General features: G+C 38.4%; 1 protein-coding gene across 1 annotated transcript; it reads left to right on the forward strand.

Annotated features, from left to right (window-relative positions):
• Positions 1–953: 953 nt before the first annotated feature.
• RHOU (ras homolog family member U) lies at positions 954–18,573 on the forward strand. The gene is made up of 3 exons (XM_074223016.1): positions 954–1,342; positions 3,251–3,309; positions 14,276–18,573. Exons 1-3 carry the CDS (start codon positions 1,051–1,053, stop codon positions 14,729–14,731), a joined length of 807 nt encoding a protein of 268 aa, XP_074079117.1. The 5' UTR covers positions 954–1,050; the 3' UTR covers positions 14,732–18,573.
• The last annotated feature ends 8,366 nt before the right edge of the window (positions 18,574–26,939 follow it).

Below are 26,939 nucleotides of genomic sequence, written 5' to 3' on the forward strand. Positions count from 1 at the left end.
GGAGTTTTACAGCTGGACTCTGGACGGGAAGGAAGGGTCAGAGGATTGAGCAAAAGAAGTTGTTAGGCTGGGGGAATTAGAGGGGAAAGGTTTGGGGAAAGGGAATCTGGGAAAGAGTTGAGGAAGAGAGACTGGAGTTAAAGATCAGGGAGGGGAGGTGGAGAATGATTCCGGCCAACAGGTGGAGGTCAGCTTGTTTCGACCTCGGAAAGTGGACTGGACGCCAGGTTGGAGCTCTTTGCTGTGGCGTCCCGCACGAGTAGGTCCGGACCCCGCGCCTCCGGCCAGAGGTTGGGGCTGGCTTAGAAGGTGCAAGAGGTGTGGAGAGCAGGTAGAGAGCGCTCTAGCCTCAGCCTCGGAGGGCTGCAGCTCCAGCAGCAAGCTCGGCGCGGGGCCAAGGGCCGCCTCTCCCCCTCCCCCTCGGCTCCCCTCGAGTTATGTCATCGGGAAGCCAGAGAGAGAGGCACAGAGAGAACCGGGAGCGCTCCGGCTTGGACGCTCTGAGCCAGGCTCTCCTGGGCCGGTCCCTTCCCCCGGGCGCTGGGACTTGGCGGTGCTCCCTCAAGGGCAGCGCCAGGCACCTTCCTCCCCCTATCCTCCTTTGTCTCGCCTCTTTTGCTTCAGAATTCCAGGTTTTCTGGGCGGCTCGTGGAGGAGAGGGTGTTGCACCAGCGTTTCGCCCTCTGGCTGAGAGACTACGATCGGCGAGGAGAGAGCCGGCCGGCCAGTCTCCTCTTGTCACCGGGCCGTGGGGAAACAATTTGGGGCGGAGGGGGAAGAGGGGGGCCGCGGGTCCTTCCCGGCTCCCCCGGTGCACGCCCGCAAAGCTGCCCGGACGCCAAGGGGAGCCGGCAGCCGCCGCCCGGAGCCCACCGGCTTCGCCCTCCCCAGACGACCGGGGGCGAGGAAGAGCTCTCCATCCGAGGAGGTCCAGGCGGTGAGGGGCCCCCGGCACTCCGGGACGCCAGGCTTCCCTCGCCCGGTTCCCCGAGCGCCCCGCGCCCGCTGCCCTTTATCCCCCTCGCTGCCTCGCCCGCGGGAGAGAGCCCGATGCCGCCGCAGCAGGGCGAAGCGGAGTACATCAGCAAGCCGGTGCCGGGCCGCTGCAGCTGCGAGGTGCCGCCGGTGCCCCCGCGCCGGGTGCGCAGCAGCCGGGGCGCAGCCGCCGCCGCCCTGGGAGCGGCCCTGGGCAGCCGCTGCCGGGCCGGGGGCGCGGAGCGGCGGAGCGTCAAGTGCGTGCTGGTGGGCGACGGCGCCGTGGGCAAGACCAGCTTGGTGGTCAGCTACACCACGAACGGCTACCCCACCGAGTACATCCCCACCGCCTTCGACAACTTCTCGGGTAAGGCGGGAGGGGGGGACCCGGCTCCGGGAGCTCCTGTTGGAGCCGCGTAGTCCTTCTTAGCAATGAACTCTTCCGAAGAAGCAAAACCTTAGCTATGGGGGTGACTCCTCAAGAGGGGGTGTGTGGCCGGTGCTGTTCATTTGGTCGGGAAATGCCGTACGTTACTCTTGCGCCTGGCTTCCACAACCTCGAGGGAAGGCGAGCATGGAGCAAAATGGAAAGAGGCGATCCCGGCTCCCCAAACTTGTGGAGGTGGAAGTCAAGGGCATGGGGAAATTAAAAAAAAAAAGCTAAAGGGGGGAGGGACTCATCCCTGAGCTCCAGCCGCACTTTTAAAGAGAGGAAGAAACAAATTAAAAAGGGAAACCTCAGATTGCCGGTACAATTGTCCTGGGGCGAAAAATGCTGAGTCCGGGCGAAACCTCCTGGCGCCTGAGTTGGGAGCTTTAATTGGAGGGTGATAACTGGGTGTGCTGTTATCTGCAGACCTGGGACTTTCAGTCCGGTCGGGTGGCGTGCCCGCCCGGGTGCAGGCTGAACTTTAAAGTGCCGGAGAAACTGCCGGATAAGGCTTAATTTACATCAAAATGGCACCAATCACAACTCACAAATCCTCTTAGGCCGAGTTACTCCCCGGCTCTAGCAGGTTTTCTTTCTTCTCGGCCTTCCTCCCCATAACAATAGCAAGGTCTATTTCCGATTCTAAGTATCTCTTTAGATTCTAAGTATCTCCGTAGTCCGCTTGGATTCCCAGCCACGCGGTTCTTGCAGGGTCTGCCGAGGCGAAGGTGAACTCTCAACTTAATTGCAATCGTCTTTGTGATTTTTCCTCGGTCTTTGTTACTTTCTGGAAGTTTTATGGTACCCTTGAAGAGCGTGTGATTAGCAAACGTTTATTGTAGTTTTTGTTCTTTCTGCACCCACCCCCTAACGACCCCTCTTTTCTGAGCTATTAGTATCTCCTTGTGGCAAAGAACTGACACTTTTTTTGCATTTTAAAGATTTTATTTATTTTGAGTTTTACAATTTTCCCCCTGATCTTGCGTCCCCCCCCCCATCACAGAACTGGCAATTTATTAATCCATCAAGACGAACTGGATGGATATTATGTGGGGTGATTTAAAAAAAATAACAATTTTTCCCTCTCTTTCTCCTTACTTCCTCCCTAATTCTGATGGTGGAGTAATTTAAAACCAATATAGATTGCAGTATTGCTGATGGAAAAAAATAAATCCGCCATGGCTTGTTGGAATAAAAGACCCCCCAAAATCGTCCATATCCTGGTCAAAAGGTGAACGGTTTAAAAAAAAATCCCTTATTTGAACAGAAGGAAGAGATAAGCAGAAACCTCTTTTATAAACAGAACAATGCAGGTAGCTGCTGTTTGCACATGGTCTCCAAACAAGCTCGAGTTATATGATAAACTCTGCAGTCAGAAAGTTTTCCCAAGGGAAAACAAAAATATTTACTGTGGCTTCCCGGTGATTTAGAACAGTAAAGTTGATTCCCACTTACCCCCAGCCCTCTCTCACACCACCACCCCTGTTGTTTTTAAGTCTTTCTGAAACATAAATGTGACAAGAGAATAAATCCTCTGGACCTGGAGGAAAGGGCTGTGTCTCTTTTGGTCTCATCAAAGGGTTTTCCTTCTGTGATTTGCTACTTCATCTGCTGCAGAGAAATGAATTGTCAAGCCCTGAAGGGTTTGTATACCCAAATGTTTGTGGCTGATCAGGTTCCAGCTTTTCAGGCTATTAAGTGTAAATTAATTGAAGAAAACTAAAAGCAATCGTGTTAGTGGGAGGGCCTGGGTAGGAATGGAGGTGGAGAGTAGAAGGTATTCTTCTCTTGTGAATGATTAAGGAAATCCCTCATTATACTTTTCTTTGGGCCTTTTCTTTTTAGCTGTTGTATCTGTGGATGGCAGACCGGTGAGACTGCAACTCTGTGACACAGCCGGCCAGGTCAGTAAAATAATTCCTTGAAAAGAATTTCTTAAAAGAGTTTATAGGTTTCCAGTTGTTTTACAAAGAGACTGCATTATACTCCTAAGGCATTGTAGATGAAATCAACTTCTCAGACTTGCTTTTGGACTATTCTTATATCATGGTCAGGGAGAGAACCACTACTAATAAGCTTGCTGAAAGGACTGGCTGGCCCAGCTGCTAGTGGCCAAGGTCATTAGGCAAGGAAGCAAGTCTTAAACCTTGGTCTTTTTCTCTACTCACCATGTCTTCATGTCATTTATTCTTGGAGAAGTGGATTCTACAGTATTACACTCATAATATAACACTTAAAATTATAATTTAGTGTTATAACACTTAGAATGATGGATGCAGAAATGGAAGGGATCTTAGAAGTCATCTAGTTATTCTATAGAAAACTGAGATTCCCCAGAAGTGACATATTTCACCTGTGGTCATGAAGGCTGTGAATGGCAGATCTGGCATTGAACACACATTCTCTGACTTCAAATTCAGCACCTTTCCCTCACTATATTATATATTATATCCTTGAAATGTTAAAAGTTAAATACTGTAAACTCTTCTAGATTGACATGATTCCATTTTTCTATAATTAAATTTGATTCTCACGTCTGCATTTTCTCTTTCCAGTCTACTCTCCAACTGAGAAATAAGGAAAAATAAAATTTTTTACAAATATGTACAGTCAAGTAAAATAAATTCGCATTTGATCATGCCTCAGTGCTTGATATGTGCCAAGCACGTTGCTAGATATTAAGAATATAAAGACAAAAATGAAACAGTTCCTGTCCTCAAGAAGCTCACTTTCTATCAGAAAGAAATAACTTATAACAGATAAAACTCTACAGGTCTCAAGAATAGGAAAAGACCTTTTGTTCAATACATATATATATATATATATATATATATATATATATATATATACACACATAGCATGGAAAAATGTAAAGATTATCAGACTGCCTTCTGTGGGGGTTGTGGGGGAGCGAGATTAAGGGGAAAGTTTTAAAATTCAATAAAAATAAAAAATAGGAAAAATCTCTTGTAAGAGTTGGCCTCTTAGCTGAGCTAAGGTACCAAGAGGAGAGAGAAACTGTATTTATTCATGGGTCCCAGTTTGTTAGGAAGATTATCAATTGGTCTAGTAACCTACAGTGTGTTAGAGGGTATACTGTGCAATCAACTAACATTTATTAAAGCAGTCATTGTGCTAAGTGCTGGGGATACAAAACAAAGGCAAAAAAAAAATCAGTTCTTGCTCTTAGTATAATGGAAGAGACAACATACAAACAACTATATACAAGTGAGGTACCGGGATAGTGACAAAAGGAAGACACTAAGATGAGGAGGATTGCAATAGTTTGGAGACAGATTGTGAAAGGTTTTAGATGTCAAACAGATCAGCTTACATTTTATTTTAGAGTCAAGAGGGAGTCACTGAGCAGGGGAGTAACAAATTGTACCTATCCTTTAAGAATATCAGCAAGATAGCTATATATAGGATAGATTTGAAAGAGGAAAGGATGGGCCAGTGAAACTAATTAGGAGGCTAGTGACAGTCCATGCCAGGGATAATGAAGACCTGAGTCAGAAAGGTTCTAGTGTTAGTGGATAGTGGAGGAGCAGAATGAGGTAAATAAAAAAGATATTTCAGAGGTAGAATCAGGAAGACTTGGTAAGTAACTGGACAAGATGAGGTGGTGGTGAGTGAAAATGGAATTGAAGATGATTCCTGGGTTTTACCTTTGTTCATCTGGAAAAATAGTGGTAAAATAGAAATGGAAGAGTTGGGAGGATAGATGGGTTGAGGTGAAAGTTATTTTTGGTGTTGAGTATGAGGTGCATATATTTACATAAATTAGGTGTTTATCTGATTTGTTCTTTTTTGAGGAACATACTGTCTGCTTCCCTTAAAAACAAGTTCCCTCTGCTTCCAGGCTTTCTTCTTCTGTAATCCATTTTGGCTATAATCTAGATCATAAGTGTCAAACTCACCTACATGAGTAAGGTCAGAACCAGATAAAAATGCAATTGGGAAATGTTAAACAAAAATAAAAAATACAATAAAACATGAATAATGTTCATGTTTTCTAAGTCAATATACATCTGACTGGGATTCATTTCTATTTGAGTTTGACACCACTGATCTAAATAATTTTGTTAAAGTCCTAGTCTGCTAAAAAAAAAACTCATATGGATCCCTCTTGCCCATAGGATAAAATTATAAAAATCCTTAGCCTAGCTTTTAAGGCTGATGATCACAATCTGGCTCCACATCTTCTTCACTAATGAGATATGATCCAGCTTCATGATGCATTGGCACAAGCTAATTCATTTTTTCTAGAATGCAAACCTTCTTTATCCTAGCCTCTTAGAATCCTTGTCTTCAGATGTTTCCACCTGCAGGAAACTTTCCTTGATCTTCCTCAATTGTTAGTTTCCCCTTCTTGTTTTCCTTGTGCTCTCTTCTGTGTGAGTGATCCCACCCCCAACCTTAATAAAGTGTAATAGATAGATAGAAGCTGTTTTTTATTTTATCCTAGAATGGTGCCTAACACATATTAAACACCATAAATGTTTGTTGTAATGAATCCAATCTGCATTAGCATTTAAAACTAGAGATTCTTAAGAGTTAATTTTGATACATCTTATATATTCTTTGAACCTTGGTGTTCAGGAAATAGCTTACATTCATCATCACCAAAATACTATTTAATTAATTAATTTATTTAAATACTATTTAATTAATGACCCTGTACTGGAAATTCTAGACAGCAAGTTGTAAAAGATGGTTTTTGTCCCTAGAAGCTTATAATATTGGCAAAGTAATTTATGATTGCTTCCATTCATTTGCTGTTTTTCTGTAAAGCAGGTACATATTATTTTATAATAGTGATTCTATAGCTGAGGAATCCAAAAGGCTTCAGTGATTTGCTTCAAAGGACCTAAATGTAATGACTAAAAGGGACTAGTTTTTGCATTTTTTAAAAATCAATGTTTTGACTTATTTAGCCCCATTATCTTTTAGAACATAAATACTATTATTTAATATAATTCAAGTCTAGAAGTTATTAAGTTGGGTTTTCATACCCAATCAGTCTTTGAAAAACATTTTAAATATTTATTCTTGTCTGGCAAAGAATCTGGTACTTGCCAAAAGGTGAGGTGCTAGGAGTTCTGAGTTAATGGTGTAATAAAAGGGAAGCAGGGAGGATTTGGTCTCCATAAACTCATACTTATATTAACATATTAGTCAAAGGTAAAGGCAAAGAATATAGCAATATTCATTATATAACTCATATATAGCCAGGTTTTAAATTGTTAGACAATGGAAACTGGTTCCAACCAATGATTTCCCTTTGCTTCTAATAAGTATATGCAGACCTGAAGAACTGATGAGTTAAAGATTTATAGTATGTATTAATGTTAACCACATGGCCACTCTGAGGCTAACCTTCCACTTCTTTTTATTTTTTATTTTATTTTTTATTTTTGCAAGGCAATGGGGTTAAGTGGCTTACCCAAGGTCACACAGCTAGGTAATTATTAACTGTCTGAAGTCAGATTTGAACTCAGGTACTCCTGATTCCAGGGCTGGTACTCTATCCACTGTGCCACCTAGCTGCCCCTAACCTTCCATTTCTGAAGAGATTTTCAGACTGGTGCCATCTGTCACTAGGGCCAAAGCCAGTTCAACATCTTGGTACTCCTATTCTGTGGAAGAGTCAAATAGAGATCTGAAGCAGAGGAATGCTTCAGATTTGAGGATTTCCAAAGGGGAATCAGCCTAGCCTTCTGTTCATACCATCACTGTTCTCCCTATCACCTTAGCTGACTTCTTCATGCTCCCTGTCAACATTCCCATGGATTACATGGTGAGGAGTGTGAAGATGGGGTGAGAAGGGTTATAGAGACTTCAGTGTTATATTAGTATGAAATAAAAGCAAGTACTACTAAAGAGTTAGGGACAAAGAAACCAGTTCTTTGAGACTTAAGAAGAGCAAATCTTCCACACTTTTTACTGAGGTTAAAATTATATGGTCACTTTGTAATGAAAAATTCATTCATTTTTACAGTTAATTTTTTTCCTCATACAATGTAAATTTGCCAACCTGTATAATGTTGGTACGGTGACTTCTCATTTGTTTAGAAATCTGCTTATTTTTCAGCCTATTGGGAATAAGGAGAAGAGGTCTTTGGGGCAGTAAAAAATGTGATAAAATCATGGCTTTTACTCTCTAGAGAACCCTTCCCCCTTTTCAACATCATAGATTTAGATCTGGAAGGGTCCTCAGGCCATCTAGTCCAATCTCCTCATTTTACAAATGAGGAAATGGAGGCCTACAAAGGTTAAGGAACTTTGCAAAGGTCACATGTGCAGTTTTAAAAAAAACCAATTCTTCAGAAAGAACCTGTTGACCTTTATTTTGGATACATTTCTCAAACATGTTTATCTCTTTTGTTGGTGGTGTGTGTGTGTGTGTGTGTGTGTGTGTGTGTGTGTGTGTGTGTGTGTGTGTGTGTGTGTACACAGAGGGTTGAGAGGTTGGCAAGCAAAAAGCTGCTCAAGGCAAATACATTGACAAAAGCAATACTTGGTGAATTGACAGGAAGAAAAGAAGCAGAAACCTTAAAAAGCAAAGAAGAAATCAGAAAAATATAGGATCTTTTCATGTAGGGTCAAAGAGCCTGCAATTCAATTTACAAACCTTTTTAATACATTCTTATGTGAAAGGCTCTACATACCTCATTAGTTCTTGAGGACCTTGCTAACAACTTAGTGCATTAATACTTGTTTTTGATGATTATCCTTAGCAAGAAATGGTTGCATTTTTTTTTCAATATAGTCTGTGAATATAGAAAGTGAAGCTTTTGGCACATAACTAAGCTCTACTCATCTATTTAAATGGAACACTTCATTTCAATTAATCAACAAGTATTTATTAGGTACCTACCCTATGCCAGGGATCGTGATTGCTAGGATACAAAAACAAAACAACAACAAAAGAAAGAAAGAAAGAAAGAAGGAAAAAAAAACCTCTACTGTTAAGGAAAAAAGGAATATTTTTTAAATGCTTTCCCAAATAATAAATAGGGTTTCTTGGTTTATAATTCATATTTTTTACTTTCTTTGGGTGGAATCAAATATTTGGAACAGAGCTTAAAGAATTAGTTCTGGAAAAGAACTTAGAGTTTCTCTATCCAGGGGTTCTTAACTTAAGGTGTATGAACTTGTTTAATATTTTGATTACTGTATTTCTTTACAATTAGTTTCTTTTATATTTCTGTGTATTTTATTTTGGAGATTTAAAAACTTTATTCTTAGAAAATTTCCAAAGGCATAAGACTGCTAAGAAATTCTATGATTCACAAAAATGTAAGATCTTTTGGTCAGTTGAACATTTTATTAATAACAAAATAATAATAATAATAGTAACTAGCTTTTGTAATATATATATATATGTATGTATATTCCTTTAAAGTTTGCAAAATGCTTCTTATTTTTATCTCATTTAAACCACAAAAACCTTAGGAGATAGGTATTATTATTTACTGAATTTTATAGATGAGGAAAACTGAGTTCATAGGGAAAAGACAGGATTTGAGATTTGAACTCAGGTTCTCTTAATTCATCAATTTATAGTGGGTTAGGGGCAGCTAGGTGATACAGTTGGTAGAGCACCAGCCCTGGAGTCAGGAGGACCTGAGTTCAAATCCAGCCTCAGACACTTAACAATTACCTAGCTGTGTGACCTTCAGCAAATCACTTAACTCCATTGCCTTGCAAAAACTAAAAATAAAATAAAATAAATTACATATATATATATATATATATATATATATATATATATATGTAGTGGGTTACAGATTTACAGTTTAGGAAACTTCCAGAGAAATGATATTGACAGTTATTTTATAATCTTGAGCCTCAAAACCATTATTATCACCATTATCACCTTATTGAGGCAACTGAAGCAGAGACTTGCTTGTTTATGCAGTTATTCACTTAGAGGAGTAGAGATGAGACTAATACACTGTGAGTCTCCACTTCCAGCCTAGGGTGTACTCATTGGATTGGATTGCCTCCCTGATGGCTACATTGAATGGAGGGGACTTGAAAGCCTAATAACAACTAATAAAAGGTCATTTTGAAGTGGTTAGAACACTGGCCCTTGAATCAGGAAGACCTGAGTTCAAATTTGACCTCACTTGACACTTGACACTTACTAGCTGTAAGATCCTGGACCCTGAGCAACCAACCTAAGTAAATAAATCCAAATATGAATTAATATCATTATGATTTTCAATCTACCTTCATAATGCTTCAGGGCTATTTTCACACAATCTACAATAACTGGGAAATTGGTAGCATTATTATTAACATTATTTACAGATGAGGAAACAGGCTCTGAGAAATTAATTTTTCTATCATCCTATAGCTAAGTTAAGAATCTGTAGCAGAATTATGGCTTTCGGTCTTCTAACTTTAGTTCTGTCCATGGTTTCATAAGAAGTGTCAACCTCCCTGAGCAAGGTCCACAAAACTCTGACATGCAATCCACTCAGATTAAAATGTAATTGGGAGATTGAATTGGAAAATTGATTGTGTCATATTTTGATTTTTTTTGAAGTCAATATCTGTTTCTCTTTAACAACAGTAACAACAACAACCCAGCATTGACTGGAGACCATAGGCTAGTTTAACATGCTTCCTCTTGGGTTTTGAAACTATTTGGAAAGATGGAAAATCCCAAATATTGCAGAATCAGGGATGGTGATTTGTTATTGTTGTTAGTTTTTAAAATATCTCCAGTGCCTAGCAGTATACTTATCACATAATAGGAAGTCAATAAATACTTATTACTGAATTAAAATAAATTATCTAGCCCAACCCTTTAGTTTACAGATGAGAAAGTCCACAAAAGTTAAGTGGCTTATATGTTATTATAGAGATTTAGTTTACATTCATTAAAACCAAACTAATCATGGTCCCATTTCTCTGCTTCTCTGTCTTTATTCATGATGTTATTTCTGCCTCCATATCTTTTTTTTTTTTTTTTTTTTTAGGTTTTTGCAAGGCAAATGGGGTTAAGTGGCTTGCCCAAGGCCACACAGCTAGGTAATTATTAAGTGTCTGAGACCAAATTTGAACCCAGGTACTCCTGACTCCAAGGCCGGTGCTTTATCCACTGCGCCACCTAGCCGCCCCCTCCATATCTTTCAAAAAACTTTTCCCATCCTCCAAATTCAGATGTCCTCTTTTATGAAGTTGTCTCAGATGTCTTCTCTTGCCTAGCTAGCTAGATAGATGGTACAATGGATAGTGCTGGACCTGGAGTCACTAGCTATGTGTCCCTGGGCAAGTCACTTAACCTTGTTTGCTTCAGCTTCCTCCTCTAATAGCATGTTTATCACAGAATTGTGAGGATGAAAAGAGAATGGTTGAGTTTTGCTTCCTGTGACCTTTAGCCTAAGATATTTCCCCCTTGGTTTCATTTATAAAAGGTTCAGAGGGAGTAGAAATCAGTTGAACTAGATGACTTCCAGGGTCCCTTTGAGCTCTAAATCTGATTCCATGCAAATCTCATTCCATTCTCTCTTAATTAGTTCATCTCCCTTCTAAGGGACTTAGATTAACACTGTGGTATTTTCCCAATAATTATCAAGGGAACTCAATTTTAAAGACATTACCTGATAAAGGTAATCCTTATACTATCCCTTTGTGGAGGATGAGAAAGCCAAGTCTATCCTCATTTTAGATTTTAAGAGACTGGAACACAGATCACCCAGGGTGTGAAATTACACAGAAATGAGGTGATCCTGAACTACTTATGTAACCTGTCAGGGAAGATACAATTGGGTGACTGGAAGAGTGAACTTCTAAATATAAACTGCTCCTTCTAGTTTGTGTACTCTCTTGAAGGCTGTATATAAATATAAACACATTGGTTAAAATAAGGTTAACACATCACCCACAGTCTTACTTTAAGTGAAAACAGAAAGGGACTGGGTCTTTTTACTCTTTGGTCCTGAAAAAGAGTCTGTAGCTAAAATTGTGTGGCTCACAATCCCAGTCGCCAACAGGAGCTCCTTTAATCTGTAAATCAAGTTGTATCCTCCTCACAGTAGAAACCTCCACTGTCTGGTTTTTTGGTTTTTTTTCCCCTCTCCCCAAATGATCAGACTTAATCATACACAATTTCTTTAACACATACCTGGCAAGTATATATAAACCACTTGTCTCCCAGAATGCATTTTACTAAATGGAGAGTGCCCTTCCACTGACCTTCTTCTCCATGTGCATATTGCATTTACATCAGTGAATACAGAGCTTCTGTCTGGGCAAAGGGGGCTAGGAAGCTAAGTTTCTGCTTTACTTCTTTAGATTCTCAGACTCAGTCTCTAGAGGTCTTACGAAGTCTGTTTTTTGGAGTTCTGTCATAGACCCAGTCTCATCTCATCTAGGTTGGCCTGTTTTTTATGGGAGATGCAAGCCATTCAAATCCAAGTGCTCTTGGCCTCATTCAGCAGTCACTGCTACCAGTGGGACTAATTTCATATTGTACTTGTTCTTTGTGCTTCTTAATTTGAGATCCTCTGAGAATACGAGAGAACTTTTAATTAAAATATTTTCTGAGCAAGGTACAGGCCCAACTGGTTTAGTTTTGCTCAGCATTTGATCCATAATAACAAAATTGCCCTTTGTTTTGGGCTTTTGAAAGATCAGGAAGCTACTATGATTTTTCAGAAATACCCTGATTACTTCCAGGGTTTCAACTGGGCATCCTTTTCATATTAGTTGAATGATGACTATCACTTGAAATATGGCACCTTGAATGAAGATAATAAATTACAATAAAAAGAAACCAAAAGCCTTTATAGGGGAAGGGGTGAAAATTAGGAAGCCTTTGACAGGGATTGATGTTCACATAAATGTGGTGCTGTAAATAATGTGACAGAATGAGAAGTGTGTAGAGGATACTGTGGAATAACACTTAAATTTTTGTATGCCACTGGATAGCTAAGATGCATATTAAAATGGATGGCAGCCATAAATATGAACTTTAAATAGCAATGAGATCATTCCTATCCAAGTTTTTTAGTAGGAAACTATTCAAACCTTCACAAAATTGAAAATAGAACTGCATGAACAGAAAAAAATAGATTTCAGATTTATACAGGCTGGATCTCACTTTTAAGCTCAGAATCAAAGGGGGAAGGTATAATTAATTATCTAGTTAATGGAAGTTTACAGACTGTGAATTCAGATCATTTGAAATAATTCTAACATATCTTTGGCCCCAAGATTCACAAAGGATACATAGGATGGGGATCAGCAACTTCTGTGGTCCTCTCATATTTAGGAACTCTAGAAATAGGTAATGCTCATGAGACAAATTGACTCAGTAACAGCAGAAAAGAAAAGGTGAACTAGTAGAGGAAGGGAGGAAGAAGAAAGAGGAGAAAAAGAGAATAGATGTTGAATGTGGAACAGGACTTTGCCACATACTAGTCCTTTGGTCAGTTAACTCAAGTGGTATAGAGACCAGAGAATGTCACTGAATGAAAGTTTGTGGTTGGTTTTTCACTCTGCCAGTATATGACTCTATACTTTTTAATAATCAAATAATCAAGCAAGCAATAAGCATTCATTAAGTGCTTGTTGTGTGCCAGGTGATAAGAATTAAAAAAAATAAAGTAAAAGCAATCCATGTCCTCAAGCAGTTTTAATCAGAACATATTAGGAAAATATAGAGATCTAAGGGAACCTTAGACAGGAACACAAGCTCTTTATGCCATATACTTTTTCTCTTTATGAAATAGATAAATCTATGACATATTAACTTCATTATTGTTGTGGGGATCATGAACCTATAGCTGGAAAGGAACTCAGAAGTCATCTAGTTCAATTCTCTCTTTTTTTTTTTTACAGAGGAGGAAACTGAGGATTAGAGAGGTCAATCGATTTGTCCAAAATTAGCTATATAAAGTAATTGACAGAGGGAGCATTTGAATTTAGGTCCTCTATCTCCTGGAATATTTTGTATTATGAATTCAGTTCAACCAATATTTATTAATCAGTCAATCAATAAGCAATTATTGGGGTTGCAGTAATTGGACAGTACCATCTGCATCCAGAGGAAAAAAACTATGGAGTCTAAATGCAGGCCAAAGCATACTCTGTTCACTTTTTAAAACTTCTTTTTGTTTTTTCTCTCTTTCTCATGCTTTCTCTTCTTTAATTCTAATTATTCTTTCATAACATGACTAATGTGGAAATTTGTTAAATATGATTGCATAAGTCCAATCTATATTAGATTATTCACTGCCACAGGTAGGAGGGAGGGTGGGTAAAGTAGCAGAAAAATGTAGAACTCAGAAACTTAAAAAAGATGAATGTTGAAAACTATCTTTGTAATTGGAAACAATAAAATTAAACTATAGAAAAGAAAGATTTCCTATCCTCAAGTAATTTCCCTTCTTCTTGGACTATGTAGACCTTTTCTCCATTTTTTATTTGTGAATATAGATATACAAACTAAATTCTGAATACATAGGAAGATTTGTATCTATAGTTTGGAGAATCTAGACCTGAGTTATACTCTCTGTAGTGGGAGAACAAAATAATATAAATGCAACATACATTCATGGCATGCCAGCTGTCATACCCCATTGGGTAGTTTTTTTGAGGTCCTGAGTGATGCTAAGAGTTAAAAGCATATGGGAATCGAAGGAGGATCAATACTGACACACCCAGAAGATGACACACCCATCTGTACATTGGAACTGTGAGCCTCAAAGGGGCCCACACTAGTATTGTTACTTAGATAACTATTCTTCCTTCCACATCCAGTTATATTTTCATAATCTTGTAATATGCTACCTTTAGTCTTTAAATTATAACTAAAAAGAACTAATTCTGGATTGCTTTGTTTCATTACAGGATGAGTTCGACAAACTCAGACCTCTGTGCTACACCAACACGGACATCTTTTTGTTATGTTTCAGTGTAGTAAGCCCTTCATCTTTTCAGAATGTGAGTGAGAAATGGGTCCCAGAGATTCGCTGTCACTGCCCCAAAGCCCCCATCATACTGGTTGGCACACAGTCAGACCTTCGAGAAGATGTCAAAGTCCTCATTGAACTGGACAAATGCAAGGAGAAGCCAGTGTCTGAGGAGGCTGCCAAACTGTGTGCAGAGGAGATCAAAGCTGCTTCCTACATTGAGTGCTCTGCCTTGACTCAAAAAAACCTCAAAGAGGTCTTTGATGCAGCCATTGTGGCTGGCATTCAGCACTCGGACACTCAACAGCAACCAAAGAAATCCAAGAACAGAACTCCAGACAAAATGAAAAATATTTCCAAATCTTGGTGGAAGAAATATTGCTGTTTGGTATAATGCTGCTGGCCAGAGACCCAGAAAAAGCTATTTTTAGAAATACAAATTAGAAGCTATATTAGCTTAAATGACTTTTCCTTTCACTGTATAGAAATTATGTATATGTATATATATATATATATATATAAATATAAATACATGTCACTGTGGGAGAGCTCCATTTATATTCTTTGTTCTTTCTCTTCAATTTATTCTATGAGCAAAGGGGGCAGACATTTTATGCAAATGTTTTTTAAAGTAGATTAAGAATTTTCCAGCAATCTGATCTTTTAAAGTCCCATCACGCCTCATCAGAAGACACTCCAGACCTGGGTAAAGATAAGGGAGTTTTTCCATTTTATTTTCATATAGAGCAAGATAAAGGGGCATGATAAATTATGGGAGGAAGAAGAAATCTTGACTTGCTTTAACAGTGAACTGTGAACAAAGGGCTATCTACTGGCATTTATATTTCTCTGAAATCTGGTGCCTGCTAAAGAGTATTCTTAGTTTTAGAACTCCATGCAGACTGCACTTTCATTAAAAAAAAAAACCTGAGGAAACTTGCAAAAACTTGTATATGTACAGCCTCAGAGCAACTGTTCAATTCACTTATGTGAGTCAAGGATAAGTGCCTGGCCAATTCAGTGGGGGAGGGGGGAATCTATCCAAGCAGTTATTTGGCATTGTGTAACCCCCTTCCAAAGCCATGATTTAAAAAAAAAATATACTTAAATTGGTTATGGGTATTGGGTAGACATAGGTCGGATGGCATGCTGTTGTTGAGTGAGTCTTTTTGGAATGTTTCTTCCATTTGGTTTTAGGAAATTGACCATTTTAATGGAAGCAAAATGTGGCCACTGAACTTCCTGACTTCTAGTCCAAAGGTCTCCTCTTTTAGGCTCTGTAATATGCCTCCTTTCCACTTTGTTCTAACTCCCAGGACAGGACACTCTTTTCTGTGGGAATTAAGTGCTTGCATGGCTAATTTGTACCATCTGTAAGGCATGGGAATACTCTTTTGAAGGGAGGTAGCAAATATTTGTGTGACACAATGTATCTTTTTTTTAAAAGTCAGCCTCAGTGTGCTCCTCAATTTTTTCCTTTACATAATGGCTTTTTATGCTGCTGATTCAACTTAAAAAAAAAGAATGAGAATGAAAAAATATCATGATTACTGGATTTTCAGGAAAGGCATAGATTTTTCCTCATTAGATAGCTTTTTATAAAGAGAGATCATGTTTTGATTCTAGCCCAGGTGTGCTTTTAGAAGGCTTTTAATTTAATCATCTGCTGAGGCTGCTTTAAAAAAAAACAGCTACCCTAAAAAATCCGTGAAAGCATTCAGTTAAATGCAACAGATGACTTTTTCCCAAAGAACTGGCAGTAGAATAGTGCCATGTGTCTTAAGGATCATGAGAATGCTGCTGCCTTGGAAATGGGAGGCTGGTGTTCTAATTGGCTGCAGCTGAGCTCTATGAATAAGGAGACCTGAGCTCACAGTTCCTAGCTTCCTTGCCTTGGGACTCGGAGAGTGTCACTTATTCGAGAGTCATGCAGATTTGCTAGTAGGTGATATTTACAAGGCATTGTTTTTCTTGGAAAATGCCACATCAGCCTTTAACACTCACTGTCTGACATAGAACTGGGTGCAGCAGGATTTTTCTCTTTCTTTCTCTTTTTTTTTTGTCTGATCTTGCCCTGGATTAAGCCAGCTTTTCCATATCCCTGGCAGTATCTAATCTGAAAGGGAATCTTTGTGTAACCATGTGGTAGGAGAGCCCTAACTACTTTTGCTTTTATATATTTAATAGGTCCCAACTCATGTTCTCTAGAGGAAGTCCAATACCAGTTTATATTTTTTTCTTGCTCTTGCTAGTAGCTATCAAAAAAACCTCTTTCAAATATATATGGAACAAAAGATTAACCTGTAAATCTCTTAAATACACATAGGCTCTTGTTATTATTTATCTTTTGTTATGATGAAATGGTTGCCATAGTTTTTGGAAATGTTTAGTTACAACCTGAACTGATTAAAAAAAGTTGCTTAATTTCTTGTGATTCTTAAGACATACTCTGTTGAATGAATGAATTCTAGACAATTCCTAAGCCTAACTTAGAAGCTATATAAAGCATTGAGTCTTAAAATTGGGAAAATCAGGCCCACACACTTTCCAGTTCTCTAAGTTTCTACTTAAAATATTTTTATTTCTTATCAAATGCCTGGTTCTACCCCATTGAAGTTAGAAATGGAGCCAAGAACAGAGCTCAATACTAGTACTTGGGCTTAAAGTTTGATGGGTTATTTTTATGAGTATAGGAATTGTGATATTTTATAATGTTTTATGGAGTGGGAAAGTTAGTATTGAGCCAGAGGTTTCCCTTCATATTTATTTCTCTGTTAAATTAGGCAGGACTGGGAAACTTTGAAAACTTTATGCATGTGTGAGGATAGGAAGTCATTCAATTTCAAAGCCCAGAAAACTTGGTCAATGTAAACTTGCAGCTTGGTATCGTAATGATTTTTTTTTTTATCAGCACTCTATCTTATAGTGTGCTAGTCTTAAACTCTAGAGCAATATTACTATTTCAGAAAATGTGATGTACCTGAGCCCATTTTGTTATCATTTTTTACCATGTGTATATGAACTCAATTCTTGCAACTTTATGAACCCTGTGTTTCTGTTCTTAGATATATTCTGAAAAAACCACAGATAATTTACAAAGCCAAAATGAGGGGAAAAATCCTCTATATCTCCTCTTCTCAATATTGTGCCTTACTAAATTGTGTTTTTCTGTTTTTTAAGTGTAGGTGATACTGAGTGGAATGTTTCACTTGAAAATGTTATGTGTTGAGTGGTGTGAAATGAATTCCAACATGTATATATTTGCATCTGCCTATATTATGGAAGATTTTCTTTTGGAAATAAAAAAAAATTCAACCACCTCTTTAAAAACACTGTATCTGATAAACCTTTTGAAACTTTGGGTTGGGATGCAATAATACAAGTCAATCATTCAATAACTATTAAATGCCAGACATTAAGCTAAATTCTGGAATACAAAGATAGGCAAAAGATAATCCCTATCCTCAAGGGGCCTACAGTCTAATGAGGAAGACAACATGCAAGCAAATATTTTCAAAATGAATTTTATGCAGAATAAATAGGAAATAATTAACAACAGGAAAGCTCTGGAATCATGATGGGTGGGAGACTTCCTGTACAAGGTGACATTTTAATTGGGATTTGAAGGAAGTCTGATTGGAGGAGAAGGAGAAAGAACATTCTAAGCATAAGAAACATGGGGGACTGGAGCCAAGATGGCAACTGGAGAAGAGCCTCTCCTAGGTGTTCTCTCCAAAATATTTCAAAAATCTTAAAAAATTATGACTAAATTTTTGAGAGACAGAACCCACTGAAAGATCCAGTGAGGCAGTTGACCAGCCCAAGGTAACCTGGAAAATAGCAGAAAAACTACACCATGGGGTTAGAGGGTGGCCCCACCACAGTGAAGTAACTTCAGTCTCCTAGAAACAGCCCCAGGATGCCTGGGAGCCATGGCTCCCGGCAGCAGAAATAGTTTCCTGACCTGCACCTGGGGGAGCACTGGGCACAACTTGAAGGTTCAGCAGGAAGACCTCTGCCAGAGCAAACACAAAGCCCAGACCCTCAGGGCAATTGCTGAGGCATGGAGGCAGCTCTGGACTAGGAAACAGAAGCAGGTGCCTCCAGGCAGATGCACCCTGAATGCCCAGCCCACCAAAGGTAAGGGAGTGGAGGGAGACTGCTGAGGTCTGCCCTCTGTCCCCAGAACAGGACTCTGAGACTCTGACCACACTCAGATCCTGATAGCAGTCTAGGCCCCCCATAGATCAGGAACAGGCCCCCCCCCCCCAGTCCCGTGGCAGAGGGGTGTGCTTGTGGTCATTCACAGACCAGGATAACAGAGCCTCACACACTAAGGTCCTTGTGGGGGTGTCCCAATTAAAACTCAAAAGCTCAGGAAGCACCCCAAAAGCAGGCACAGGCTGGGGAAATGAGTAAGCAGAGAAAAAAATAGGAACATCATTGAGAAATACATTGTCTATGATCCCAAGAAGGATCAAAATACTCAGATGAGAAAGAACAAGCTCCTGCATCGAAAGACTCCAAGAAAAATGAAAACTGGGCTCAGGCTATAACAGAGATCAAAAAAGATTTTGAAAATCAAGTAAGGGAGATAGAAGAAAAATTGAGAAAAGAAATGAGAGAGATGCAGATAAAACATGAAAACAAAGTCAGCAGCTTAGTCAAGGAGATCCAAAAAAAAATGCTGAAGAAAATAACATGTTAAAAAACCAGTTTAGGTCAAATGGATAAACAGTTCAAAAAGTTATTGAGGAGAGGAATGCTTTAAAAAGCAGAAGTGGTCATATGGAAAAGGAGATAAGAAAGCTCTCTGAGGAAAACAAATCCTTCAGATGTAGAATGGAGCTAAAGGAAGCTGCTGACTTTATAAGAAGTCAAGATACAATACTTCAACACCAAAAGAATGAAAAATTAGAAGAAAATGTGAAACATCTCATTGAAAAAAACAACTGATCTAGAAAAGAGATTCAGGAAAGATAATTTAAAAATTATTGGGATACCTAAAAGTCATGATCAGGAAAAGAGCCTTGACCTCATTTTTAAAGAATTCCTAAAGGAAAATTGCCCTGATATCTTAGAAGCAGGGGGAAAAATAGAAATTGAGATATTCAAGAAATCCCCCCCCCAAAAAAAACCAACCCCCAGGGATATTACAGCCAAGTTCCAGAACTCCAAAGTCAAAGAGAAAATAATACAAGCAGCCAGAAGGACACAATTCAAATATCATGGAGCTGCAGTCAGGATCACACAAGATTTAGCAATTACATTAAGGGCTCGTAGGGCTTGGAATATAATATTCCAGAAGGCAGAGGACCTTGGAATGCAACCAAGAATCAACTACTCAGCAAAACTGAACATCCTCTTCCAAGGGAAAAGATAAACTTTTAATGAAACAAGGTAATTTCAAATGTTCCTGTTGAAACAACCAGAACTGAACAAAAAGTTTTACCTTCAAGTACAGGACTTAGGTGAAGCATAGAGAGAGTGGAGGAGAAGGGTAAAATATGAGGGACTTAATAATAATGAACTGCATGTATTCCTGCATAGAAAAATGATACTGGGAGTCTTAGGCGCTCTCTGATAAAACTCATAAACTAAGGACTCTAAACTTTCGAGAGACAGAACCCACAGAGGGACCCAGAGAGTTCTCCTACTCAAGGTAACCTGGAAAAGAGCGGAAAGGCTCTGCTCCCCAGGTCAGAGGGGGGGCCTGCCAGAGGGGTGGCCCACCAGAGCCAACGAACTTCAGCCTCCTGGAGGTAGCCCCAGGGCACTGGGAGCCATGGCTCACAGCAGCTGGGGAGTCTCTTGAGCTACATCCCGGGGAGCACCAGGCACAAACTGGGGGAACAGCAGGAACCTCTGCCAGAGTGAGCAGTGGAGCCCAGCCTTCAGGGCACACAGCAAACAGCCCAGATCCAGAAACAGAAGCAGGTGGAGCCAGTAAGCAGGAGTCCCCAGGGCATGAGCCCTTTGAGCTGAGGGAGGGGAGTGAAGAGAGACTGCAGAGCTCTGCCCCTGGAACAGGACTCGGGGCTCTGACCACATTCAGATCCTGATCCCAGTCTAGGCCCCCCCAAAGAACAGCAGGGCCCCCCCCCCACCTCAGCCCCGTGGCAGAGGGGGGGCGCTTATGGTCATTCACAGACCAGGAGGGAGGACAGAGCCTCACACAATGATACCCTTGTGGGAGTGTCCCAAAAGCTCAGGAAGCACCCCAAAACCAGGCCCAGACTGGGAAAATGAGCAAGCAGAGAAATAAAAGGAACACCATTGAGAAATATTTGCAACGTCATATCCATGCATATCTATTGCTTCCTCTTAGTGATTGTCTTCAGTTTGGATCATTGAAAGTTATGACTTTCGGTAGGTTTTGATTAGTATTGGTTCAAGTAAATGAAACATTTTTTCTTAGGTAAAATCTATAATCTATTTCAATTAAAAATGGATGCCTTGGGGCAGCTAGGTGGTGTAGTGGATAAAAGCACTGGCCTTGGAGTCAGGAGTACCTGGGTTCAAATCTGGTCTCAGACACTTAATAATTACCTAGCTGTGTGGCCTTGGGCAAGCCACTTAACCCCATTGCCTTGTAAAAAAAATGAATGCCTAATGTGTTCACAATTTAATATTTCTGGTAGTTAACTAAACAAATATCATTAGAGCATTAGTAATCAGTTTCATGATATGATCCATATTTACAGTCACTGTTAATCAAAAAGTACCACACTTCTACTGTAAACCCTGTATATTTATCAGGAAATTTAAAGAAGGTGGGTCTTTCATGAAAGAACCAGGAATAGGGTCATAGTTAGGAAGCACTTGAAATAGGGAAGACCTGGGTGCAAATCTTGACCCAAATACTTAGTAAATGTGTAACTCTGGGCAAGTCTCTAAACCTCTCTGAGCCTTAGTTTTGTTAACTATCAAATGAGAGGACTGGGTTCAATGGTTTCTAAGTGTCTCTCCTAGCTATAATTCTATGGTCTTATGTCTGGCTCAGAATAAAATAAAAAGAAATCCAAACAATTAGATCCTTTCTCCTACCAAACTTTAATCTCTAAATAATTTCTATGTGCAATATTATGAATGATTTATGACGATCAGTACTCTGAAGAGACAATTTTACCTTTCTTTGGGTGGACAAATCACATGGTGTCTGTACTATCTACAGCAGCTTGACTGACAATGTTGACCAAATACTTATTATCAGGACAGTTTTATTCCCTGCTTGTACTTATCAGAAAGAAAATATTAAGTATCTTCAGCACAATCACAATTAGATACTCAGTTTCTTCCTATTTAATCTTTTTCATCTCTCTTTATATAGAAAATTTTCTTTTCTTTATTCATGTTGTTTGGTAATCAACCCCCTGCCATGTTCTCCTTTGCAGTCAGCAAAAAACTAACATCTACAAAGGATGACTCCTTAGCTCTTATTTGTAACAAATTTCATGCTAATCAATCCTTTAAATAGGAAAAGGCGTGGTATGGTGAAAAGAAATCTAGATTCAAATCCTGACTCTGATACTCATTATTTACATAACTTTAAACTTCCAGTTCTTTAGTTTTTCCATCTGTTAATTGAAGGGATTGGACTAGGAAACTTTTAAGGTTCCTTAAAACTCTAGGTCTTTGAACTGATAATCTCTTCTCATTTTCTTAGAAATTGTCCATTCTATTTCCCATCCCTCCTTGTCAATACCTAATTTAATGATAACAATAATGGCTGACAAAGAATTTGCATAATATATCATCACATTGATTGTAAGAGTTAAAAAGACATCTTAGAGGTCATTATGTTCAACCTCCTCATTTTATAGAAGAAACTGAGTCTAGAGAGATCAAATGACTTGTAGTTCACAAACGAGAGACTAGTTCCAGGTTCTCTGACCCCAAATACAAAACTTCTCCCACCATACCATGTTGCCTCCTATACACAAAGACCTTACGAGGTAGACTGTTGAAATGAGATCTTCAAATTACAGGTGAGGACACTGAGACTCAGAGGGCAAAGGAAATAGACAAAATAACATGACAGATGAGTCACATGGCAACCTTTCAATGTTAAGGCCCATTTTCTTTCCTCAAAATGCTGTCTCTTTGCTTCATTTTGCCCTTTGAGAATCTGCAGCTCAGTGAGGGTGATTTACCTAAGTTCAAAACTATTTGGATCAAGAACTCATTGCCTGGAGCGGCTAGGTGGCGCAGTGGATAGGGCACTGGTCCTGGAGTAAGGAGTACCTGAGTTCAAATCTGGCCTCAGACACTTAATCATTACCTAGCTGTGTGGCCTTGGGCAAGCCACTTAACCCCATTGCCTTGCCAAAAAAAGTCAAACCAAACCTAAAAAAAAAACCCAACTCATTGACCTTCTTGAATCTTATTTCTTGTAATGGTGAGAAGACATGCACTACCTAAGTATACAGTTTGTATCCTAGCTAGTATCTTTGACTGTGAGTTATTTCTCAATTAGATCAGGATCCCTTTGACTGTCTGATGAAGCCAGTGAAAGTCTCAAAATAATGTTTTTAAATAATTGGAAGAAATGCTAAACATCAATTAGAAGTTATTAAAAATAAAGGGTAGAGTCAAGATGGAGGAATAGAAACCTCTAAATGGATTCTAGGGTGACAGAACCTATAAAAAGATGGAATGAAACAATTTTCCAGCTTAAGATAACATAGGAGGACTACAGCCTGTACTATATTTTTCAACAAACTATCAAGGAAAACTGCCCTGATAACCTAGAACCAGAGGGCAAAATAGATATTGAAAGGATCCACTTATCATCTCTTGAATGCAATTACAAAATGAAAATTTTTTTTTAGATTTTTTTAAAAGGCAAACGGGGTTAAGTGGCTTGCCCAAGGCCACACAGCTAGGTAATGATTAAGTGTCTGAGGCCAGATTTGAACCCAGGTACTCCTGACTCCAAGGCCAGTGCTTTATCCACTATGCCACCTAGCCACCCCCAAAATGGAAATTCAAAGGAATAGTAGTCAAATATCTTAAAGAAGGAGAATTTTCTGATTCAAGGAGAATTTCTGATCAAGAAGAAAAATAGTGAAAGTAGCCAACAATTCAAATATCAAGGAAGTGCAGTTAGTATTACACATAATTTGGCAGCTTCTTCATTAAAGGACCAAAGGTCTTGGGATATGATGTTCTGGAAAGCAGAGGAATTTAGATTACAACCAAGAATCAACTATGGAAACACTGAGCACAATCTTTCAGGGAAAAAGATGGACATTCAATGAAATAGGGGACTTTGAAACTTTCCTGTTAAAAAGATCAAAGCTGAACAGAAAATTCCCTACATGGGAAGAAAATATTTGTAAATATTTGTAACTCCTAAGAATTGTATATCTATTAGGGTAGTTAAAAGAAGTATATATAAAAAGAGGGTGTAGGTATAAACTGACTTTGATTTGATGACATAAAAAATTAAGGATTGAAAGGGTTGTCCTTGGAGAAGAGGAAAGAGGGGGGAAGAATAGGTAAATTATATATCATGAAGAGGGGTACAAAAGATCTTTTAGAGAAGAGGGGAAAGAAGGGAGGGGGTGAACCTTACTCTCATTGGATTTATCTCAAAGAGGGGAAAAACATACAATCTCATAGTGTATAGAAATTTATCTCATCTTATGGGGAAGTAGATCAGGAAAGGAAAAAAAGGGAGGGGACTGATCGAAAAGAGAGCAAATTGAGAGAGGTAGCAGATCAAAAGCAAAATGATGAGGAGGGACAGGGTGAAAGGAGAGAGAAAAGCAATAGGCAATAGGATGGAGGGAAATACAAAGTTAGTATTCATAACTGTGAATGTGAATGAGATGAACTCTCCCATAAAATGGAAGCAGATAGCAGAGTGAATTAAAAACCAGAATCCTTCAATATGTTACAAGAAATACATTTGAAACAGAGATACACAGAGAGCAAAAGTAAAAGGTGGGGGTACAATCTATTATGCTTCAGCAGGAGTAGCAATCCTGATTTTAGACAAAGAAAAGTAAAAAAAGAATTAAAAGAGATAAGGAAGAAGCTACATCTTGCTAAAAGGTACCATAGACAATGAAGTAAAATCAAAGCTAAATATCCATGTACCAAGTACTATAGTATCCACATTCTTAGCAGAGAAGTTAATTGAGTAACTGGAGAAATAGACAGCAAAACGATGCTAGTGTGGGACCTCAACCTCCCCCCTCATAGAACTAGACAAATCTAAACATGAGAAACAAGTTAAAGAGGGGAATAGAATTTTAGAAAAGATAGATAGGATAGGTCTTTTGGAGAAAATTGGATAGGAATAGAAAGGAATATACCTTTTTCCAGTGGCAATTTATTTTAGGACTTAAAAATCTCACAATCAAATACTGCAAGACAGAAATATTAATGCATCCTTTTTAGATTATGATGCAATAAAATTACATGTAATAAGGAGCCATAGAGAACAGATTAAAATTAGAAACTAAGTAATTTAATCTTAAGAAAGAATGGGTCAAACAAATCATAGGAAATAATCAATGATTTCATCTAAGAGAATGATAATAATGAGTCAACATACCAAAATGTAATGGGATACAGCAAAGCACTTCTTAGAGGAAATTTTATATCTCTTAATGCTAGTGATGAATAAAATAGAGAAAGAGCAGATAGATGAATTGGTGTATGCAAGGAAAACAAGCAAGAAAAATAACAGATTAAAAATCCCCAATTAAATACCAAATTAGAAATTCTGAAATTGAATAACAAAAATTAAAAATAAGAAAACTATTGTGCTAACAAGTAAAACTGGTTTATGAAAAAAATCCAATAAAATAGATAAATATTTGGTTAACTAGATTAAACAAAAGAAAGAAGAAAACCAAATTACCAGTATTAAAAGTGAAAAGGGTGAAATTCACCCTAATGAAGAGGAAATTAAAGCAATAACTAGGAACTATTTTGCACAATTATATGTCAGTAAATATGACAATCTAAGTGAAATGGATGTATATTTACAAAAATATACATTTCCCAGATTAACAGAAGAGGAAATAAAATACTTAACTCCATTTTAGAAAAAGAAGTTAAACAAACCATCAATGATCTCCCAAAGAAAAATCTCCAGGGTCAGACAGATTTACAAGTGGATTCTACCAAACATTTAAAGAACAATTAATTATAATACTATGTAAGATATTTGGAAAAAATAGGTAAAGAAGGAATTCTACCAAATTTCCTTTATGATGAAGATATGGTCCTTATACCTAACCTAGGAAGAACAAAAACAGAGAAAGAAAAATTATATATCAATTTCCCTAATGAATAGTGATGCAATTTTTAAAATAAAATATTAGCAAAAAGATTACAGCAATTTATCATGAGGATAATACAGGGCTGGTTCAATATTAGGAAAACAATCAATATAATTGACCATATTAGCAGTTACCTCAGAGAGCAAATTGAGAGAGGTAGCAGCAAAAGCAAAATGATGAGGAGGGACAGGGTGAAAGGAGAGAGAAAAGCAATAGGCAATAGGATGGAGGGAAATACAAAGTTAGTATTCATAACTGTGAATGTGAATGAGATGAACTCTCCCATAAAATGGAAGCAGATAGCAGAGTGAATTAAAAACCAGAATCCTTCAATATGTTACAAGAAATACATTTGAAACAGAGATACACAGAGAGCAAAAGTAAAAGGTGGGGGTACAATCTATTATGCTTCAGCAGGAGTAGCAATCCTGATTTTAGACAAAGAAAAGCAAAAAAAGAATTAAAAGAGATAAGGAAGAAGCTACATCTTGCTAAAAGGTACCATAGACAATGAAGTAAAATCAAAGCTAAATATCCATGTACCAAGTACTATAGTATCCACATTCTTAGCAGAGAAGTTAATTGAGTAACTGGAGAAATAGACAGCAAAACGATGCTAGTGTGGGACCTCAACCTCCCCCCTCATAGAACTAGACAAATCTAAACATGAGAAACAAGTTAAAGAGGGGAATAGAATTTTAGAAAAGATAGATAGGATAGGTCTTTGGAGAAAATTGGATAGGAATAGAAAGGAATATACCTTTTTTCCAGTGGCAATTATTTTAGGACTTAAAAATCTCACAATCAAATACTGCAAGACAGAAATATTAAATGCATCCTTTTTAGATTATGATGCAATAAAATTACATGTAATAAGGAGCCATAGAGAACAGATTAAAATTAGAAACTAAGTAATTTAATCTTAAGAAAGAATGGGTCAAACAAATCATAGAAATAATCAATGATTTCATCTAAGAGAATGATAATAATGAGTCAACATACCAAAATGTATGGGATACAGCAAAGCACTTCTTAGAGGAAATTTTATATCTCTTAATGCTAGTATGAATAAAATAGAGAAAGAGCAGATAGATGAATTGTGTATGCAAGGAAAACAAGCAAGAAAAATAACAGATTAAAAATCCCCAATTAAATACCAAATTAGAAATTCTGAAATTGAATAACAAAATTAAAAATAAGAAAACTATTGTGCTAACAAGTAAAACTGGTTTTATGAAAAAAATCCAATAAAATAGATAAATATTTGGTTAACTAGATTAAACAAAAGAAAGAAGAAAACCAAAT

The sequence above is a fragment of the Macrotis lagotis genome, chromosome 2 (genome assembly GCF_037893015.1).
Source record: "Macrotis lagotis isolate mMagLag1 chromosome 2, bilby.v1.9.chrom.fasta, whole genome shotgun sequence".
Taxonomy (NCBI): Eukaryota; Metazoa; Chordata; class Mammalia; order Peramelemorphia; family Peramelidae; genus Macrotis; species Macrotis lagotis.

Bases quoted from the DNA above. Each gene is read 5' to 3' on its own strand.
- RHOU (XM_074223016.1), top strand. From the start codon at position 1,051: ATGCCGCCGCAGCAGGGCGAAGCGGAGTACATCAGCAAGCCGGTGCCG. The intron at 1,343-3,250 runs GTAAGGCGGGAG...TTTTCTTTTTAG, and splicing joins CGCCTTCGACAACTTCTCGG to CTGTTGTATCTGTGGATGGC. The intron at 3,310-14,275 runs GTCAGTAAAATA...GTTTCATTACAG, and splicing joins TCTGTGACACAGCCGGCCAG to GATGAGTTCGACAAACTCAG.